Below are 18,209 nucleotides of genomic sequence, written 5' to 3' on the forward strand. Positions count from 1 at the left end.
CTTCCGCGAGCTGTCCCTTTAGCAGTGGGATGCGGCGAAGGTGGATGTGCTGGCTGGGGCGGGCGGGACTGTGCGCGAACATGCGCATTGTGTACTTCCTGACGCCGCGCACCCGTCCCGCCCGTGCCCTTTCAGACAGCTGACTGAGTGTGACAACCGCCGGCAGCCGCGCACCTGTCCCTGCCTGCTCGTTGGCTGTTAAGACAGCCGACACCGCCAGCAGCAGCAGCAGCCCTCTGAAGGAGACCTCTGCAAGGGACTCTAAGGCAAGTGTCTCATGAGAGGGTGATGCTGGTTAGCTACTGCGGTGCTGACTAGGGGGGAGGGGGGCTGGCAGTGCAATGTGGCCCTGTGTATGGGGAGGGTGCTGACTATAGGGGAGGGGGGCTGGCAGTGCAATGTGGTGCTGACTAAGGGAGGGCTGGCATGCTGTGCAATGCAGTGCTGACTATGGAGGGCAATACTAGGGCATTTTGTGAGGGACACTACTGGTGGCATTTTATGAGGGACACTACTGGTGGCATTTTATGAGGGACACTACTGGTGGCATTTTGTGAGAAGCACTGCTGGGGGCATCATATGCATAAGCAGGAGTATTGGGGGCCTTATAGTGCAAGGTGCAATGGGCATCATGATGTGAGGCATAATGTGCAATGGGTGTCACGGTGTGTGGCATAATGTGCAATGGGCATCCCGGTGTGTGGCATAATGTGCAATGGGCATTACAGTGTGTGGCATATTATGTAATGGGCATCATGGTGAGTGGCATAATGTGTAATGGGCCTTCATGTTTATATGTCACTGTGCGGCCTTTGGACAGCCAACTTAAGCGTGGAAGGACAACAACCATTCCTGCGGTAACCAATGTCTGGTCATGCAGGTTGCAAAAGTGAGATGTCAGGTAATTTTTTTTCCTGCTAGTTCACAATCTTATAATTAGACCACACCCCATTTTGGGAGTGCGCGCCATAGGCGCGTGCAATTTCTTAAATACCAAATTATGTATGGGGGGGCTGCATTTTTCTGTTCGTACTGGGACCCTAATTGTTTAGAAATAGCCCTGGTGCAGACTATATATTGGGGGCAGGGTTTATGTGTATGGGCAGCTGTGCCAACTATCTATGCGGGGGCTGTGCTGTCTATCTATTAAGAGCTGTGCTAAATACCACAGTAGAGCTTAGTGGCCCTCGGGCTTTGTTTAATTTTTTAATGTGGCCCACACTGTCTTAAAGGTTGAAGACCCCTGCACTACTCTAATGTTATTGCGCCTGGATCTGTTTTCAGCGTCGTCTATTCTGTTCCAGAGCTGATACTGTAGTTCTCGTTTTGGAGCCTCAGAATGTCTTTCTGGGCGATGTGTAAATCATGGGAGATTGCTCCTATGTTTCGTTCATTATCTGTTACCCTCCCCGTCAGGTGTTGTAACTGTTGGGTTATCTCTGTAACCGCCTTATTGAGAAGCGGTGTCATGGCTGCAGATATGACATCCACTATGTCTCTATATGTGACTAGAGCCTCAGGGTCGCGGGGTACCTGTGTGTTGCCTGGAGCATCAAGGGTGCCAGCAGTTTTCTTAGATGCTGGGGGCTGCGGTGCTGAGTCCGGAGCCGGCGCCATCTTGGATTCGGCGCGGCGTTTCTCCTGTCGCTGCGTGTGCGCCTGGGGGAGGCTGCCGCCGGCTAGAAGTTTCTCCATCGGGGACAGGGGAGTGTTAGGAAGCCTCCGGTGTCGGTAGTGAAGCGGGGGGTTGCCCGGAATGTTGACGGTGAGCGGGTCAGTAAGCGGAGCTGTGCGATCACGCTGCTGCTTGCATGACACCGGAACCGGAAGCCCAGATCCAGTTTTATTAGACTTAAAGATAAGGGGAAAAAATCTCACAATGACCATGCGGCGAACCATCAAAGGCAATAGAACCAAGAGTAGTTTGAGAAGGAGACATAAGGAAAGAAAGAGAAAACAAGTGTGTGGGAGGGGGGGGGGGGTGTTTTGAGAAGTCAGCATGGAGACCAGATCTTGTTAAATGTTTTGAAAGTATGTATTATGGCAGCCATATATTCCTTATCTGGTATGTTTAGAAGATTGAATATAATGGCCTGCATGGGGAATGTGGGGGATTTTTTCAGATGGGTGTAACTATAACTATAAACCTTTCAAAAATAATTAACAGCTCTTCCAACACACCCATGAGGTGGCTGCCCAGTGTCGTTTTTTTTGTGGGGTGTCGCCAGTAGCCCTAATCCCCAGATGACATTGTAGTTCAGACCAAACTACAGACAAGGAAAGTCGTGACTGCTTAGAGTCGGTTAGCAGAACTGTACCGGACAGGTGGAACACGGTACATCTCCGGAGAAGTAGCCGAGGACGGAGCAGGCAGCAGGTGCAACAGGTGTCTATTCTTTGTCGTGCAGTTCGCCATTAACTGATGATATGGTATCTAGCTCCATTGGCACGTTATGATAGCTTTTACCCCATTTAGGGCACACAAATTGAATGTCATCAAAGAGGCTTTGGTCCATGGCAGGAATCGGCTCTTTGTAGGCTTCGCTGTAAGACACGGGACATTGTTGATCTGTACCATGCACATGTGCCTTGCACATGTGCCGTTTGAGTGGAGACGCTGTTTTTCCAGTCTCTATGTTTTGCCATGCAACTGAAGAGAAGTAGGGGTGTTCTCCCACGTTGCCGTTTACCCCGAGCCGGAGGGTCTGGTCCTTGCGCAGGAGTTGGGATATAATGTCCTTTGATGCGGGATCAGTAATACCTGCGTATGATGGTTCTTTCTTAAGGGTATTTCTCATGATCTCTTGCTTATCCTTTCCAGGAAAAGGGTGCGTTCCTAGGGTGAGCATATATAATATCACACCGAATGCAAACCAGTCCACTCCTGCACTAAATGATGCACCTAATAAAACTTCTGGAGCCTTATAGCCACGTGTCCCAACAATCATACTGTCCTTGGTTTCTCCATATACATTCAACGTGGCCAGACCAAAGTCTGTGATCTTTACATGTCCACACTTTGTCAGCAAAATGTTCTCAGCTTTTAGGTCTCTGTGGATTATTCCCCTGGAGTGCAGGAACTGCAATCCACAGACCAGTTCTGTGGCAATAAATTTTATTGCCAATGGGTTCAGCATGTTCATGACCTCAAAATCGAAGAGGTCCCCTCCACCAACCAGTTCCATTACATAATAAAGATAGCTGTTTGTTTAGAAGGCTGCGTATCCATGGGTAAGGAAAGGACACTCATTTGCCACCTGAAGTACCCGACACTCGGTCATAATGTACTCCCGTTCCAGTGATGCTCTCCTCTTTGCACTTTGAATGAGTGCTCTTTTCTTTAGGATCTTAACTGCTACTCTTTTCTTATGAACAGAGTCTGTGGCGAGCATCACTTTTCCGTAACCAAGAAGCGAGTGGAAAATAAATGTTCCCACTGTTAAGGGGACAGTAATGCTCTCTTCTGCAGTTTTCTGACCTTCTGCAGTTTTCTGACCTTCTGCAGTTTGCTGACCTTCTGCAGTTTGCTGACCTGGTAGGGTGTCTGGTTGTCCTCTGCCAATTGCTGTTATAAATTGACTCTTTTTCTCTTTAATAAAACCAGCAAATCTATTCCAGTTTCTTTGCAAAGCTACATTGCTTAACTTCTTATCGCACCTCTTTTCCTCTGGTAAGTTTGTCTGGCCTGCCCAATGGCTGCATCCTTCCCCTGGATCTTCAGAAATGGCCATGTTTCTCCTTTTTCTCACTTGCCAAAATCTGGGACATCTGCGACATGATTTAAGGAACTGATCTCTTTTCTTTGTCATAAAGGCTACCAATGTCTTCCAGCCTCTCTGTACACCTGCTACCAATGATGCATTTCTTCTCATGTGTCTCGCTGGCTGCTTTATTTTCCTGCTCACTTTCCTTCTCCTCTGCATTTTCTTTCCTTTCTTTATCCATGCTTTCTTTCTCTTGATAGGACCCATGTTATGTCCAAAGACAAGATTAGGGCTTTTAGAGAAAAAAAACGGTACTCTTTACCTAGCACGGCGCCCATCGCGGGCATCGCATGCACTAAAAAACGGGTGCGACGCTATGCCCGCGATTTCCCATAGGGAACAATGTTAAAAGTGTGATTGGACGCGATTTTACTGTTCAATGCCTCAATGCCTGCGATTTTTCCATAGGAAACAATGTTAAATGGGCCACAGAGCCCAAATAGTCCCCCTGAAGTCTGAAATGGCCCCACAATTGTTAACGCCACCCCACAATCAACGTGAACCCGAAGCGTGGCGAGCGCAGCGAGCCCGCGAGGGGCGGCGGTAAGCGTCCTCCGACCTTTTCATACCCCCACTATCCACGTCGGTGTGGAGTTGAGAATAGAATAGTGTGGCGAGTGCAACGAGCCACCGAGCCCGAAGCGTGGCGAGCGCAGCGAGCCCCGCGAGGGGACGCGGATACCTTTGAAGCCCGCGAAGGGACGCGTTTACCTGTGAAGGTATCCGCGTCCCCTCGCGGGGCTCGCTGCACTCGCCACGCTTCGGGCTCGGTGGCTCGCTGCGCTCGCCACACTATTCTATTCTCAACTCCACGCCGACGTGGATAGTGGGGGTATGAAAAGGTCGGAGGACGCGTACCGCCGCCCCTCGCGGGCTCGCTGCGCTCGCCACGCTTCGGGTTCACGTTGATTGTGGGGTGGCGTTAACAATTGTGGGGGCCATTTCAGACTTCAGGGGGACTATTTGGGCTCTGTGGCCCATTTAACATTGTTTCCTATGGAAAAATCGCGGGCATTGAGGCATTGAACAGTAAAATCGCGTCCAATCACACTTTTAACATTGTTCCCTATGGGAAATCGCGGGCATCGCGGGCATCGCATCGCACCCATTTTTTAGTGCATGAGATGGCCGCGATGCCCGCGATGGGCGCCGTGCTAGGTAAAGAGTACCAAATTTTTAATAATTGTTTGACAGCTGGAGTGTTACGGAGCAGACACGGTCGGCGTCCCGGCCGTTCTGGTCCTGCACTGATTGTTGTTAGTACAGATAAAGGTAAGTATGATCTTCCTTTATATAGTGGAAGTGTGCGGATAATTCCGCCTCAGATGTGATCCCACTATTGTGGATCACAGTGGCAGTGCCGGCCGTAGCCTGTATAAGCGCTTCCCACTAGAAGGTGCACACACAATTTAGCAGCGCTGTATACACGGACGGAGATCAATGATTCTCCTCTGTGCAGTCAGCGCCCGGTCTGGCAGAGATCTGCCCTATCGTGCGGATTCGTTGTCACGCACTCTGTGTGAACTCACTAACGTGAGTCACAGGCAGCGCCGGCTCTAAGCCAGTAGACGCGCCTAAGACCGAAGGATGCGGCACCTAATTTTTCCTTATCTAAGCAATCAACATAAATACATTTAAGTAACACAGTATTACATTCGCCTCTGCTCACGTGGAACGCCGACGCGCGTTTCGCACAGAGCTTTTTCAAGGCCAACCGGATGATCGTCAGGGGATCATTAATATACTACGTTTCTCATGAATATTCATGGGATGCGGGGGTGCGTGTCTCAGGCCACTTTTTCATTGGTGAATCATATGTCGCTGCCACTGGATCATTATTTTATGGTGTGCTGTATTTAAACGATTCAATCTTCCTAATGCCTCTTTCTAAGGGATCAATGTGACAATTTCACCGGGTATTTAGTATATATTATTCTTATAAATGCGTAACTCAGGTATTATTGAGTTTAAGGTGAGGGGATATAATGTGTGATTAAAGTGCGTGCTTAAACTGCAAATAAAAGGTGACAGACAAACTGTGATAAACAAAAGTGCCATGCCTCATCCCTGAGGCTCAGTATATATATTCCAATGGGATTAATGTTGGTCACTGTTGTGATAAGAAGAATTCAGTCTAAAATTGTGAATTCCCTATGATGACAATGAGGTTTTATGTTTAAAATGGGAGAACGGTTTTTCCCCACACTTAGATCAGACCAGTGCGACTGACATTCCATTTCCCCATCCCTCTTTTTTGTTTAAATGTTACAAAAAGTGATTTAGTTCACATTCAGCCAGTGAGCACGGCACATTAGTGAAGTTTAATTCCATTAATTCACAATATTTCCATCTTTTCTGACTAATCCGGGTGATCCTACGGGTGATCATCTGAAATGTCAAGTGTTAATTCAGGTGCGGGCCCACCCCCTTGCTTTAGCCTGAGTCAGGAATTACATAATAGACAAACAAATTTACAACGAAATCTGGAGAACATCCTGGAACGGGATATCACACAAATAAATACCACCCAAGAAGATTGGATGAACGATTTATATATGCTCAAATCTGTACTAGTGAAACAAACTAGAACATTTTGGAACAAGGAGACATTTGAAACATATGCCAAGCAACAAATCACCCCAAGAGGTCTAAGACCCCGGGTGTTTCCATCTTTTGAACTGGCCACTGAATTACTCCGAAATGAATGGGAGAAGACACTAACCACCTGCTCTTTAAACCTCATTAACATCCTCTTCAAACATGATGAGATCACTCTCAACAATTTAGCACATGAGATCTCAGTCCTTGGTGAAAAATTAAAAAACTTTGAAGGTTTAGATAAATTCCAGAGAACCTACAGTAAAATCAAACTAGACCTAGACGAGATAGAAAAAGAGGTTATAAGCCGGAAGAAGAATAAACTCGCCAGAGACCAAAATGTTTTTCAATTAAAGAAAATATACAGATGGAACCTGGGCAATAGAAAAAGAATACCCAACAAGGCCACTGGCTATACTACCTCTGAAATAGATTCTTCTGAAAGTGAATCCCTACAGGACAATCCCCACACCAGTAGAACAAGGCGCGACTTTTTAGGGATCAGTCCCAGGGATACAAGAGAAACCCTGGGAAAAGATCTAGGACAAGGAGGGGAAAGAAGAGGAAAAAGAGGTCCGAGGGACTGGAGAGAGGACCGGAAAGATACAAGGAGGTACAAGAGATAATTCCCCTTGATAACTTAAGAATAATAAATTTGACAGACCACATCCTCACTGAATTTCAAATCTCCGTCCTCAATAAAGGCCTCTCTTTCTCCCCAGTAAAATCGTTTGACAGATTTGAGTATGAGAAGGACCTAAACCTTTTCATTCGGAAACTGTTACTGAAAAAATTCTATGCCAAACAGAGTGAGACTTCTCCACTGTTAGGACAAACAATGTCTGTAGATGAACAGGATACAGAAATACTGTGCATCCTTGAAGAACTATCAGATGATAGTGAGGCCACAGATCCTAAACTGCAAGCCCTAAAAAAGAAATCGACCTTCTTACCAGATATGTCCATTTGTCCTCAGGTAAAAACTTACCTGGAAATGGTCAGTAGGGATTTGAATGAAATTCAAACTAACAAACCTTTGAGAGCTTCAAATGACAACCTAAATCCACAAGAACGTTATGCCCTGAATGAAATCCGAAAATGGGAGGATACCATAATCAAGCCCTCGGATAAGGGGGGCAACATAGTCTTATGGTCTCGAGAAAAATACATCAAAGAACTCAGACTACAATTGGGAGATAAATCGTGCTACAAAACCTTGTACTTTAACCCCACAGATGATTACCTCAACATATACCAACAAATGTTGAACGAAGCATTTAAAAATGGTGTTATTACAAAATCACAATTTGAATTTCTCGAGGTAAAACACGTGAAGATTCCGACTCTATACTTGCTTCCCAAGATTCACAAAAAGAGGAGAACCCACCAGGCAGACCTTCAAAAGACAAAAATAAATATACACTTCGGCGCCACTCAACAGGGTTTTAAACAGTATGTCTTGTTTCGCTGAACAACAATTCTTCCTGGTTTTTCTAGTGTCTATGCAACATCTTAGGGGCACCTACTGACCTTAAAGAAGGTCCCTATGTGCCCGTAGAGGTTTCTTTTGTCCTCGCCAGGAACACACTGGTACTCTCAGCAAATAGTAGAAAATAAATGGATTACTGACCTTATGCCAAGGCCCTATATTCACATAAAGGTATCTTTGTCCTATTGTTCTCACAACAAATTTTTATCAGCTTCACTCCACATGTACTCATCAGGAAACACACTCACCTCAAAATGAGGCCCTATGTTCATGGAAAGGTATCTTTAATATGTCCACGTCCACCAGTCCCCTTGTAATGAGGCTCAGATATCGCCGTAGCAGAAAAATAGTTTTATTCCAGGACGTATACAATAAAAACATACAGAAAGATCCAATTAAAAATACACACAGTCTCAGGTGAGCCCAAAAACAACTCACTCCCTGTATCCGGATACTAGGAGGAGTTCAACCAGTCCTTGAAAAAGGGCTAACCCCAGAGCCCGAAACGCGTTGGTGAGAGGACTGGACCCACAGCATAGGTGAGACCCTTTACCATTTTTTCATCTGGTTGAACTCCTCCTAGTATCCGGATACAGGGAGTGAGTTGTTTTTGGGCTCACCTGTGACTGTGTGTATTTTTAATTGGATCTTTCTGTATGTTTTTATTGTATACGTCCTGGAATAAAACTATTTTTCTGCTACGGCGATATCTGAGCCTCATTACAAGGGGACTGGTGGACGTGGACATATTAAAGATACCTTTCCATGAACATAGGGCCTCATTTTGAGGTGAGTGTGTTTCCTGATGAGTACATGTGGAGTGAAGCTGATAAAAAATTGTTGTGAGAACAATAGGACAAAGATACCTTTATGTGAATATAGGGCCTTGGCATAAGGTCAGTAATCCATTTATTTTCTACTATTTGCTGAGAGTACCAGTGTGTTCCTGGCGAGGACAAAAGAAACCTCTACGGGCACATAGGGACCTTCTTTAAGGTCAGTAGGTGCCCCTAAGATGTTGCATAGACACTAGGAGAACCAGGAAGAATTGTTGTTCAGCGAAACAAGACATACCGTTTAAAACCCTGTTGAGTGGCGCCGAAGTGTATATTTATTTTTGTCTTTTGAACGTGTACCCTAGGGGAGCTAGTGCCCCACAAATATACATACGGCTGCAACTCTTGGCGCCGCCATCCTCTCTATACCTTTTCTTCTATATCACCAGGCAGACCTATTGTCTCGGGAATAGGGAGTTTGAGCGAGAAAGCCAGTCAATTTATTGACGTACATCTGAGAAAATATGTAACAGCCTTGCCATCGTACGTACGTGATACGATGGACGTTCTCAATAAAATTCAAGACATCATTCTGAACAAAGAGACCTGGCTCATCACCTGCGACGTGGAGAGTCTCTACACGAGTATCATACATGAACATGGCATTGAAGCCACTAGATACTTTCTCAGTATGGACCGTGAGACTCCCATACACGCTTTCATCATTCAACTCCTACGCTTTGTGCTAACTCAGAATTATTTCGTTTGTGAGGATAAGTTCCACCTCCAGGTACGGGGGACTGCGATGGGGAGCACTTGTGCCCCCACGTATGCAAACCTGTACCTGGGGTGGTGGGAACGTGAGCACGTTTTTACTGAGGCTAATGAGATCTATACCAGTCACATTCTCCTTTGGCTCCGCTATATAGATGACCTACTCCTAATATGGGAAGGTGAAAAAGATCTATATATTCAATTCATCAATATCCTTAATAAAAACAATCTTAACCTTCGACTTACCTTCAATATGAGTCAAACTGAGGTGGAATACCTTGACCTGCGGATTAACATTGAGGAAAATGGAGTTATAACAACAGATTTGTTTCGGAAGGACACGGCAACAAACTCTCTATTACACAGGAATAGCTCTCATTTCCCACCTGTAAAGAAAGGGCTCCCTAAAGGAGAGTTCCTTTGCATTAAAAGGAATTGCTCTGAAGAAGGGACATATGAACAAAGGGCAGACGAGTTGAGTATGAGACTGAAGAACAGAGGCTATAGCAACCGGTCCATACGCAAGGCCAGAAAAGCAGTCAAGAAAATTGACAGAGAGACACTCCTGATCCCTAAACCCAAGAATGATACAGGACAAGAAAAAGTGAGATTTATAGGAACATTTTGCCAAGAGTGGAAGGAAATACAGTACACTCTTAAAAAACACTTGGATATCCTGAAGACTGATATAGATCTTGATAAGATCTTGGGTACCAAGGTGGACATTAGCTGGAGGCGGAGTCAAAATCTGAGGGACACACTGGTCCACAGCCACCTCGAAAGGAGCACAAGACCCACTATAGCCAAAAAGGGCTTTTACAAATGTGGTACTTGCAAATTTTGTTCTTTGACAGTACAGAAAGACTCATACGTTGACAGGTTTAACAAAACCTGGAAAATTGGCCACTACATTTCTTGCGACACGGCAGGAATCATCTATAACTTGGAATGTCCATGTGGCAAGCATTATATAGGTAAGACACGGAGGCCTTATAAGAAGAGACTGTCAGAACATCTCACAAGTATCAAAAATGCCCAGAGAGACCGGGAGAACATGAAAACTCTCACCCCAGTGGCTAGACACTTCCTAAAATTTCACCAAGGGAATGCAGTGGGCATAAAAGCATATGGTATGCTCAAGGTTGAGATGGGCATAAGGAGAGGTGACTGGGACAGAGAGTTATTTAAACAAGAGACTCGACTGATCTTCCTCATGGGAACCATGGCACCCTATGGCCTGAATGAGGAGAACAATTATACAGTCTTCCTCTAGATCCAGCTATTGACAGTACCAGCTAAAATTACTTTTCCTTTCTCCTCTTGTCTGTTCTCCTCCTTTTTCTCCTTCTATATTTCTGAAAGAAATCACCACATGATAGAGATATTCCCACAAGGGTATGAAATCGCCAAATATATTACTTTCTCAGGCTTTAGAGCCCATTCTGGAAATAAATGGATATACAAATGTTCATTTTTTTTTCTTATCACTTGTTCTTATAAAATGAAACTGAAAAGCATTGTCCTGCAACTGGAACTGATCGTTATCTAAATAAAACACAGAAGTGTTGTAAAAAGATAAGGATATCAATAAATACCGATAGATCTTCCCAAAAATCATTATGTTTGAGCCTTAAGACATAATAGCCCATTGATCAGACATACATCAGATCCCAATGCCATATTCCTTCTTTCATAAAGGATAGTTTACTGTCACCTTAAACAGGTGGAATCTTGTATAAATACACCCCCCCTCAGGGGCGTAACTATAGCACCGCAGCCCCCGCCACCGCGGGGGGGCGCTGTGCATGTGGGGGCGCCGGGGGCTGCGGTGCTATAATTAACCCCCCCCAATCCCCCGCAGACTGTCACTTACCTATCGCGCTGGTCCCGGCGGCTCCGTTCTTCTGCTGAGGACCACCACAAAATGGCCGCCCCCATATAGCACACAGTTCTCTGAAACTGTCTGCTGTATGGGGGCGGCCATTTTCTGGTGGTCCTCAGCAGAAGAACGGAGCCGCCGGGACCAGCGCGATAGGTAAGGCTGTGGGGGATTGAGGGAGGGTTTGCATGGGCGGCGGGGCGGCGGGGTAGGGGTGCTCGGCGGGGCGGCGACAGAGGGGGGGCGCCCCCCCCTAACGGCAGGGGGGGGGCGCCCAAAACGTAGCTATGCCACTGCCCCCCCTCAAAGAAATATAAAATCAAAGGAGGGTGAAGAATATATATCTACAAAATACCCCACTTGAACTTAAGATGGCTTAATTATTAACAAACTCGGATTAAAATTGAAACACTGGCCCCACACATGAAAGCACACTCAGTCACTTCTTTCATATTTCTAATAAAATATGTTCACCACACCAATCACTGATTAATGTGTGAGGATACCTTGTAACCTCATGTCACTTGATGTTATTGGCACCCTACTTAAGGGTGTCATCTCAAACACTAGAATAGCCACTGCTTACTTGACACCATATCCAAGCACTTTTATTCTTCTTATCACAACAGTGACCAACATTAGTCCCATTGGAATATATATACTGAGCCTCAGGGATGAGGCATGGCACTTTTGTTTATCACAGTTTGTCTGTCACCTTTTATTTGCAGTTTAAGCATGCACTTTAATCACACATTATATCCCCTCACCTTAAACTCAATAATACCTGAGTTACGCATTTATAAGAATAATATATACTAAATACCCGGTGAAATTGTCACATTGATCCCTTAGAAAGAGGCATTAGGAAGATTGAATCGTTTAAATACAGCACACCATAAAATAATAATCAAGCGGCAGCGACATATGATTCACCAATGAAAAAGCGGCCTGAGACACGCACCCCCGCATCCCATGAATATTCATGAGAAACGTAGTATATTAATGATCCCCTGACGATCATCCGGTTGGCCTTGAAAAAGCTCTGTGCGAAACGTGCGTCGGCGTTCCACGTGAGCAGAGGCGAATGTAATACTGTGTTACTTAAATGTATTTATGTTGATTGCTTAGATAAGGAAAAATTAGGTGCCGCATCCTCCGGTCTTAGGCGCGTCTACTGGCTTAGAGCCGACGCTGCCTGTGACTCACGTTAGTGAGTTCACACAGAGTGCGTGACAACGAATCTGCACGATAGGGCAGATCTCTGCCAGACCGGGCGCTGACTGCACGGAGGAGAATCATTGATCTCCGTCCTTGTATACAGCGCTGCTAAATAGTGTGTGCACCTTCTAGTGGGAAGCGCTTATACAAGCTACGGCCGGCGCTGCCACTGTGATCCACAATAGTGGGATCACATCTGAGGCGGAATTATCCGCACACTTCCACTATATAAAGGAAGATCATACTTACCTTTATCTGTACTAACAACAATCAGTGCAGGACCAGAACGGCTGGGACGCCGACCGTGTCTGCTCATTAACACTCCAGCTGTCAAACAATTATTAAAAATTTAAATACCTGAACTTCTATATTAAATAAAGCTGAGTGGCACGGTCCTTATCTCTGCTACTATACCCAGTAATTGAAACACAGTAAAGACATTCTTTCCTCTGCCACGTTAGGATAATTATATCCTTTTTAGATTGTCTCCAATTGTTATATGTTGTATGTATGTTTTTAAATACTTCGCATCATAAATAACTAATTAAAGGTTAATTTTTATTCTTCAAATATTAGCTTCTTGAAAGTGCATCACATAGAGACTTGCTTTCTCTGTAAACCCAATTCTGTATGTTTTTTCCTGTCCAGTGGTAGCACGCCTCAGTCTAAAATTGTGAATTCCCTATGATGACAATGAGGTTTTATGTTTAAAATGGGAGAACGTTTTTTCCCCACACTTAGATCAGACCAGTGCGACTGACATTCCATTTCCCCATCCCTCTTTTTTGTCACAATGGAGCATAGTTCTAAAGGTCACCTACATTATGACAGCTGATATGAGGTGGTTTTTTTGTTGTTTGTTTGTTTTCTTTACAAATTCTAAAACTTATTTTCACCAGTTATGATATTAACTATTAGAAAACCTAAATGTGTTCTTTAATATTGCCAATGTTTTCCACCAGTCCTACAAGGAGTTATTTGCTCAATGTAGCTTATATCTATCTAGTGCTTAGTGCTGCTTCAGTAATCCGGAAGCCCTAACTTGGCTTAATGGGGACAACCGATAATGGGGCAGATGTATTAAGCCTGGACAAGAGATAAAGTGGAGATCAGGCAAAAGGAGATAAAGGACCAGCCAATCAAATCCCAACTGTCATTTTCAAACACAAATCATTGGCTGTGTGTTATCTCCTTTCACTGTATCTCCAGATTCTCTTCTTCAGGCTGAATCAGTCTGCCCCATTATGCCTAAATTCGCCCCTGGTGATATGAGGAGGGAAATAGAGACATCAGGAAACCACAGACTGAGAGTTCTATAGTAGAAGAAAGAAGCTTCCCAACTGGCAGAGTAGGTATAAAATGCTCTTATTGGTTGATGATGATGAAGTTTGTTCTGGGAGAATGGGATAAATGTACAGATATGCCCTGCTTCATCTTTTCCCCAGCTGCGACTATTCAATATACCCGCGATAGTAGTTCCCATGAACGGGTTTATGTGTTGCACTCGTACCCACGTCCCAAAGGGAAAGAATGGTTGCTTATGCATGGCATCAAAGACCCATGCGGCCTCCAACAGTTACATGCTTCAATGCGCATGGCCTAGATTATGCTGGACTCCTCTGTATGCAGCTATTGACACTTTACATGGCTGGATCAGTCCCAGGGATGTAGTGCCTAGTGAGAGTATAAGCCACATCCTTACATTGCTTGTTATTGTGGTGCACATGTCTCATGACACTGTGTACATACAATTAATAAACAGCTGCTATCCCAAAATAGTGTTCATTTTAGCACCTTTTTGAAATGTGTGCATTTCCGCTTTCTTGCCTGTGGTGGTGCTGTCTGCTGTGGTGCTTCTAGTACAGTCTGGTCTTTATGAAGAAAACCCACAGCAGAAGACGCCACTACAGTCAGGAAATAGGAACTGCACATGTTTTGAAAAGTGCAGGTTGCTAGAATGAACACTGCCAAAACTGCAGGGAAAAGAAACTCTTCAGTTGTGGAATGTGAACGAATGTAAGGTTCCTACATGCTACGGTAATAGGATAGAGCATAAGCACCTTCGTGCATGAACATGTAGCAGCGGGGTCCTGCAGGATATATTTGGAATTTCAGTATCTATTTATTGCCTCCCAAGCAGTTGCTGCCTGTGTTCCTTTTGGTATTTGTTCAGCATTGGCCACAGCTGTTCCATGTCTGGCTTCTGGCCATTGCATGCCTATAACACACCATGCTCCAGACATGTAGGAGCATATCGACCGTGTCTCTGGCTGGCTTTTGGTAAACGTTCTCTCTGCCTATCTCTCTCTCTCTCTTTCCATCCATCACCCTCAGGCACTCTTCAGACCGTGTGGGGAAGTTGGAGTCCCTGGTAGAGTCCTATAAGAAGAAGCTGGAAGACTTGGGAGACCTACGGCGCCAGGTCAAGCTCCTGGAGGAGAGGAACACGGTCTACATGCAGCGCACCTGTCACCTGGAAGATGAGCTGCACAAAGCTCACGTGTCACACGGACAGGTGGACAGCCTCAGCCGACAGGTGAATGAATACATTCCTGCTACACCCAGCATCTCCTGCAGGGGGCAGATAGTTTTGCATGAAAGCAAGGTACAGATGAACGATCAGCTAGGCCCAAAGCTACAGGACCGACTGCTGGAAGTAATGTCCGGGACTAACAGGAGACCTCTTTACTTTGTTGTGCACATGGCAGATCCAGGAATTGCATAAGAAGCACTTGGCAGAATCTCTGCGGGCGGAGAAATGGCAGTTCGAGTTCCAGACGTTGAAGGAGAAGTTTGAGGCTTTGCAGAAGGAGAAAGAGGTGAGAGGCTGATTCCACAGGGTGCCGGTGGTAATGGCTTGGGTGGCACCAACAGTAAGTCTGCTCTGACCTCTGGCATGGCTTGTCCGACTAATAGATTGGGGGATGTGCTTCCCACCGACTGACCCCAGATCCACGTTACACAGCTGCCATCCTGCTGGCCAGCAGAATAGAGTCCCAGGATCTGCCTCTGCTGGGGAAGCCCCTGTGATGTCACTGCAGTGAAGTCACCGGATTCCCTCTTCCGCATATAGTATTGACTCCTCATGGTGCCAAGAACCGACCAGAGGGTTGTTAATGGCGATTAAATATGACCAAAGAAACAATAAGTGAAAAGCGTAGGTCACGTATTATGTCCGTAACCAGCGTACCCTTTATACCTAGCTACGTGCGTACAAAACGTAGCGCAGCGTAGCGTACCTTTATTGTGTATTGTACACCAAAGAACCAGTACTTTATTAAGAGATCCTCTCGCAGTACTCTGACTCTAATCTGCGAATATACCTTTAAGGACAGTGTCCGTAATATACCTTATCGCTATGCGAATAAACAGACACAACCACAGTATAGAAGTAAGGAGATAGGAACTCTGTAAAAAGATGTATTTAAGTCCCTAACGGACAACAGGGGGTTACAGGAATAGAAAATACAGGTATAACAAGTGATACAAAAGTCTAACAATGAGTATAATAAACAGGCTCTACTAGGGGAAGAAAATACAGATACTGGATACAATCAGCCCACAATATAATAAAAGAAAGTACAGTGAATGCAACCGTTTACTGTCTCATCAAATATGCGCAGCGCAGTCCGGTCAGAGCTCGCTATCGTTCAGGGTTGAACTATAGCCCGGTCGAAGGTCAGGGAAAGGAAGATGTGCCGAAGTGCCCACGGCCGCCCTGGGTCACCTATCTTATAGGGTCAGAAGGGGGAGGTCAAAGGCCATTCCTATTGGTCGGAGGTCGTATGTCAGGTCCTCTGTGATTGGGGGTAAAATGATGCACCTGGTTTGAATAGGTACGGGGGAGTGAACTTTGGAGTCCTTTGTTTGTTGGTATCGTCGTCAGGGGTTGTAAATAGCAGTAGAAACCGGTTACAACTAGATTCCTTTGTTGTACACTTTTAAACAGAAACTGTCTTAGAGTTATGGATTTTGTCCATAACTATCGGACCGTATGTATTGCGAAATATTCGCAATGACCGGAATACTGCGCATAAGAAACGGAACGTAACGGTACTAAACATGATACAGACGGATGTATGCAATGCTAACTAAGCTATGTGTGGCGTTCTAAACCTTTAACTATATTTTATTTAGTGTCAGTATGTTCTTATGAATTTATGTGTAATAGTATGGCTACGCTTCTGGTCCACTTTGTCACACAGACTCGGGTATGGAAACTTTATTTGCGCAACTCTGCGAACCAAAATGGCGGCCATACTATCCTAAAATGGCGTGTATGCAACTCGACTTTAACAGGGTTCTTGGTGTCCTTTCTGGCTTCCTCGTCTTTGAAGTTGTCCATTTCAACTCTGCAGAGGTTTAGAGGACAGCTCTCCGCTATACTAGTCTGCAGGCCGTCGGCAAGCAGTTATACATGCACTTCATGTTGTTTGTATTTGCCGGGGCCACCGTAGAGGCTAGGACACAAGATTTAAGTGGGAGCAGGTTTGATCAGCGTCATATGGGTGTAGTAAGAAGAGCTACAGTAATTACATACATGTCATTCGGTTGATCCCCATACGGGCAACATGGAAAGGCTGACTGTATAAAAGGTCAAAATGAAAGTGGTTGACACATAAAGGTTGACACAAGTTTAATTTTATGACCTCAATCAGTATAAACGTCTGTCCTCGTGGGTTCACTGCCCCTTGCAACAGGTTACTATTCCTGGTCGTGGTCATGTGGGTTCATTGAGCCTGCCACAGGTTACTGTTCCCGATCGTGGTCCATGTGGGTTCACTGCACCTGCCACAGGATACTATTCCCGGTCGTGGTCCTCATGGGTTCACTGCGCATGCCACAGGTTACTATTCCCAGTCGTGGACCACGCAAAAGTTGAACAATATGTGAAAAACCCCCAACACTTGTCGACCACAGTCATGTGGAAGTCTCGTACCGGTCACCTTTGAGCACTGTCTACCTTTTTTTTTTCACCTATTCACCATGTTGACGAAATTCATGTCAACAATATGAAGTCGACCTATTGACTGTCTGTCTGGACCTGTGCAGCATCTTTTCACTGTTGTCTTGTTTGTTTGACCCAGCGGCTGGTGGCGGAGCGAGACTCTCTGCGGGAGACCAATGACGAGCTGCGTTGCTCCCACCTCCAGCAGACTTGTCTGGTCCAAGCAGGTGAGAGATCTGGAGGAGATGGAGGGCACATTGAGCAGTGCTGGCTGTTGCGTGGCATGCTAATGATGTCTTTTGTGTTGTATCATCCATCCTGCCATGTCCTCCCAGGTTATTAAAACCTTGGACCCCAAACAGCAGAATTATATCCCCCCTGAAATCCAGGCCTTGAAGAACCAACTGCAGGAGAAGGACACGAGGATCCGGCACCTTGACAAAGCTTATTGCGAAACGCGTTGGTGAAGGGGAGCAGGGACACCCCTACTTTACAGACGCCCCACGTTTTTATCACCCTGAAACCGGACCAGTCTCCAGAATCAATCCTCTCCCAGGAACCAAGCGGCACCACCATCAAGCCCACCAGGTAGAGCACCTCGCTATATCAGGAGCTCCCTGGTCAGGAGAGTTACATCTCTCCCACAAAGGAATCAAGTGGCAATAACATCAAGCCCACCAGGTAGAGCACCCCGCAACATCAGGAGCTCCCTGGTTTGGAGACCTACATCTCTCCCAGTACAAAAACCTTTGGCATCCCTACT

The 18,209-nt window shown here is 45.6% G+C and overlaps 1 protein-coding gene across 1 annotated transcript in view; it reads left to right on the forward strand.

Annotated features, from left to right (window-relative positions):
• Nucleotides 1–18,209, forward strand: part of LOC146012947 (protein Hook homolog 2-like) — a 52,724-nt gene extending 34,515 nt beyond the window's left edge. Inside the window, exons 2-5 of the mRNA XM_083151480.1 lie at nt 14,833–15,034; nt 15,207–15,317; nt 17,586–17,673; nt 17,782–18,209. Coding sequence (XP_083007606.1) covers nt 14,954–15,034; nt 15,207–15,317; nt 17,586–17,673; nt 17,782–17,789 — 288 coding nt within the window. The 5' untranslated portion in view covers nt 14,833–14,953 and the 3' untranslated portion in view covers nt 17,790–18,209. The remainder of the gene's footprint in view (nt 1–14,832; nt 15,035–15,206; nt 15,318–17,585; nt 17,674–17,781) is intronic.

This window comes from Crinia signifera, chromosome 1 (assembly GCF_055691185.1).
Source record: "Crinia signifera chromosome 1, ASM5569118v1, whole genome shotgun sequence".
Classification (NCBI taxonomy): domain Eukaryota; kingdom Metazoa; phylum Chordata; class Amphibia; order Anura; family Myobatrachidae; genus Crinia; species Crinia signifera.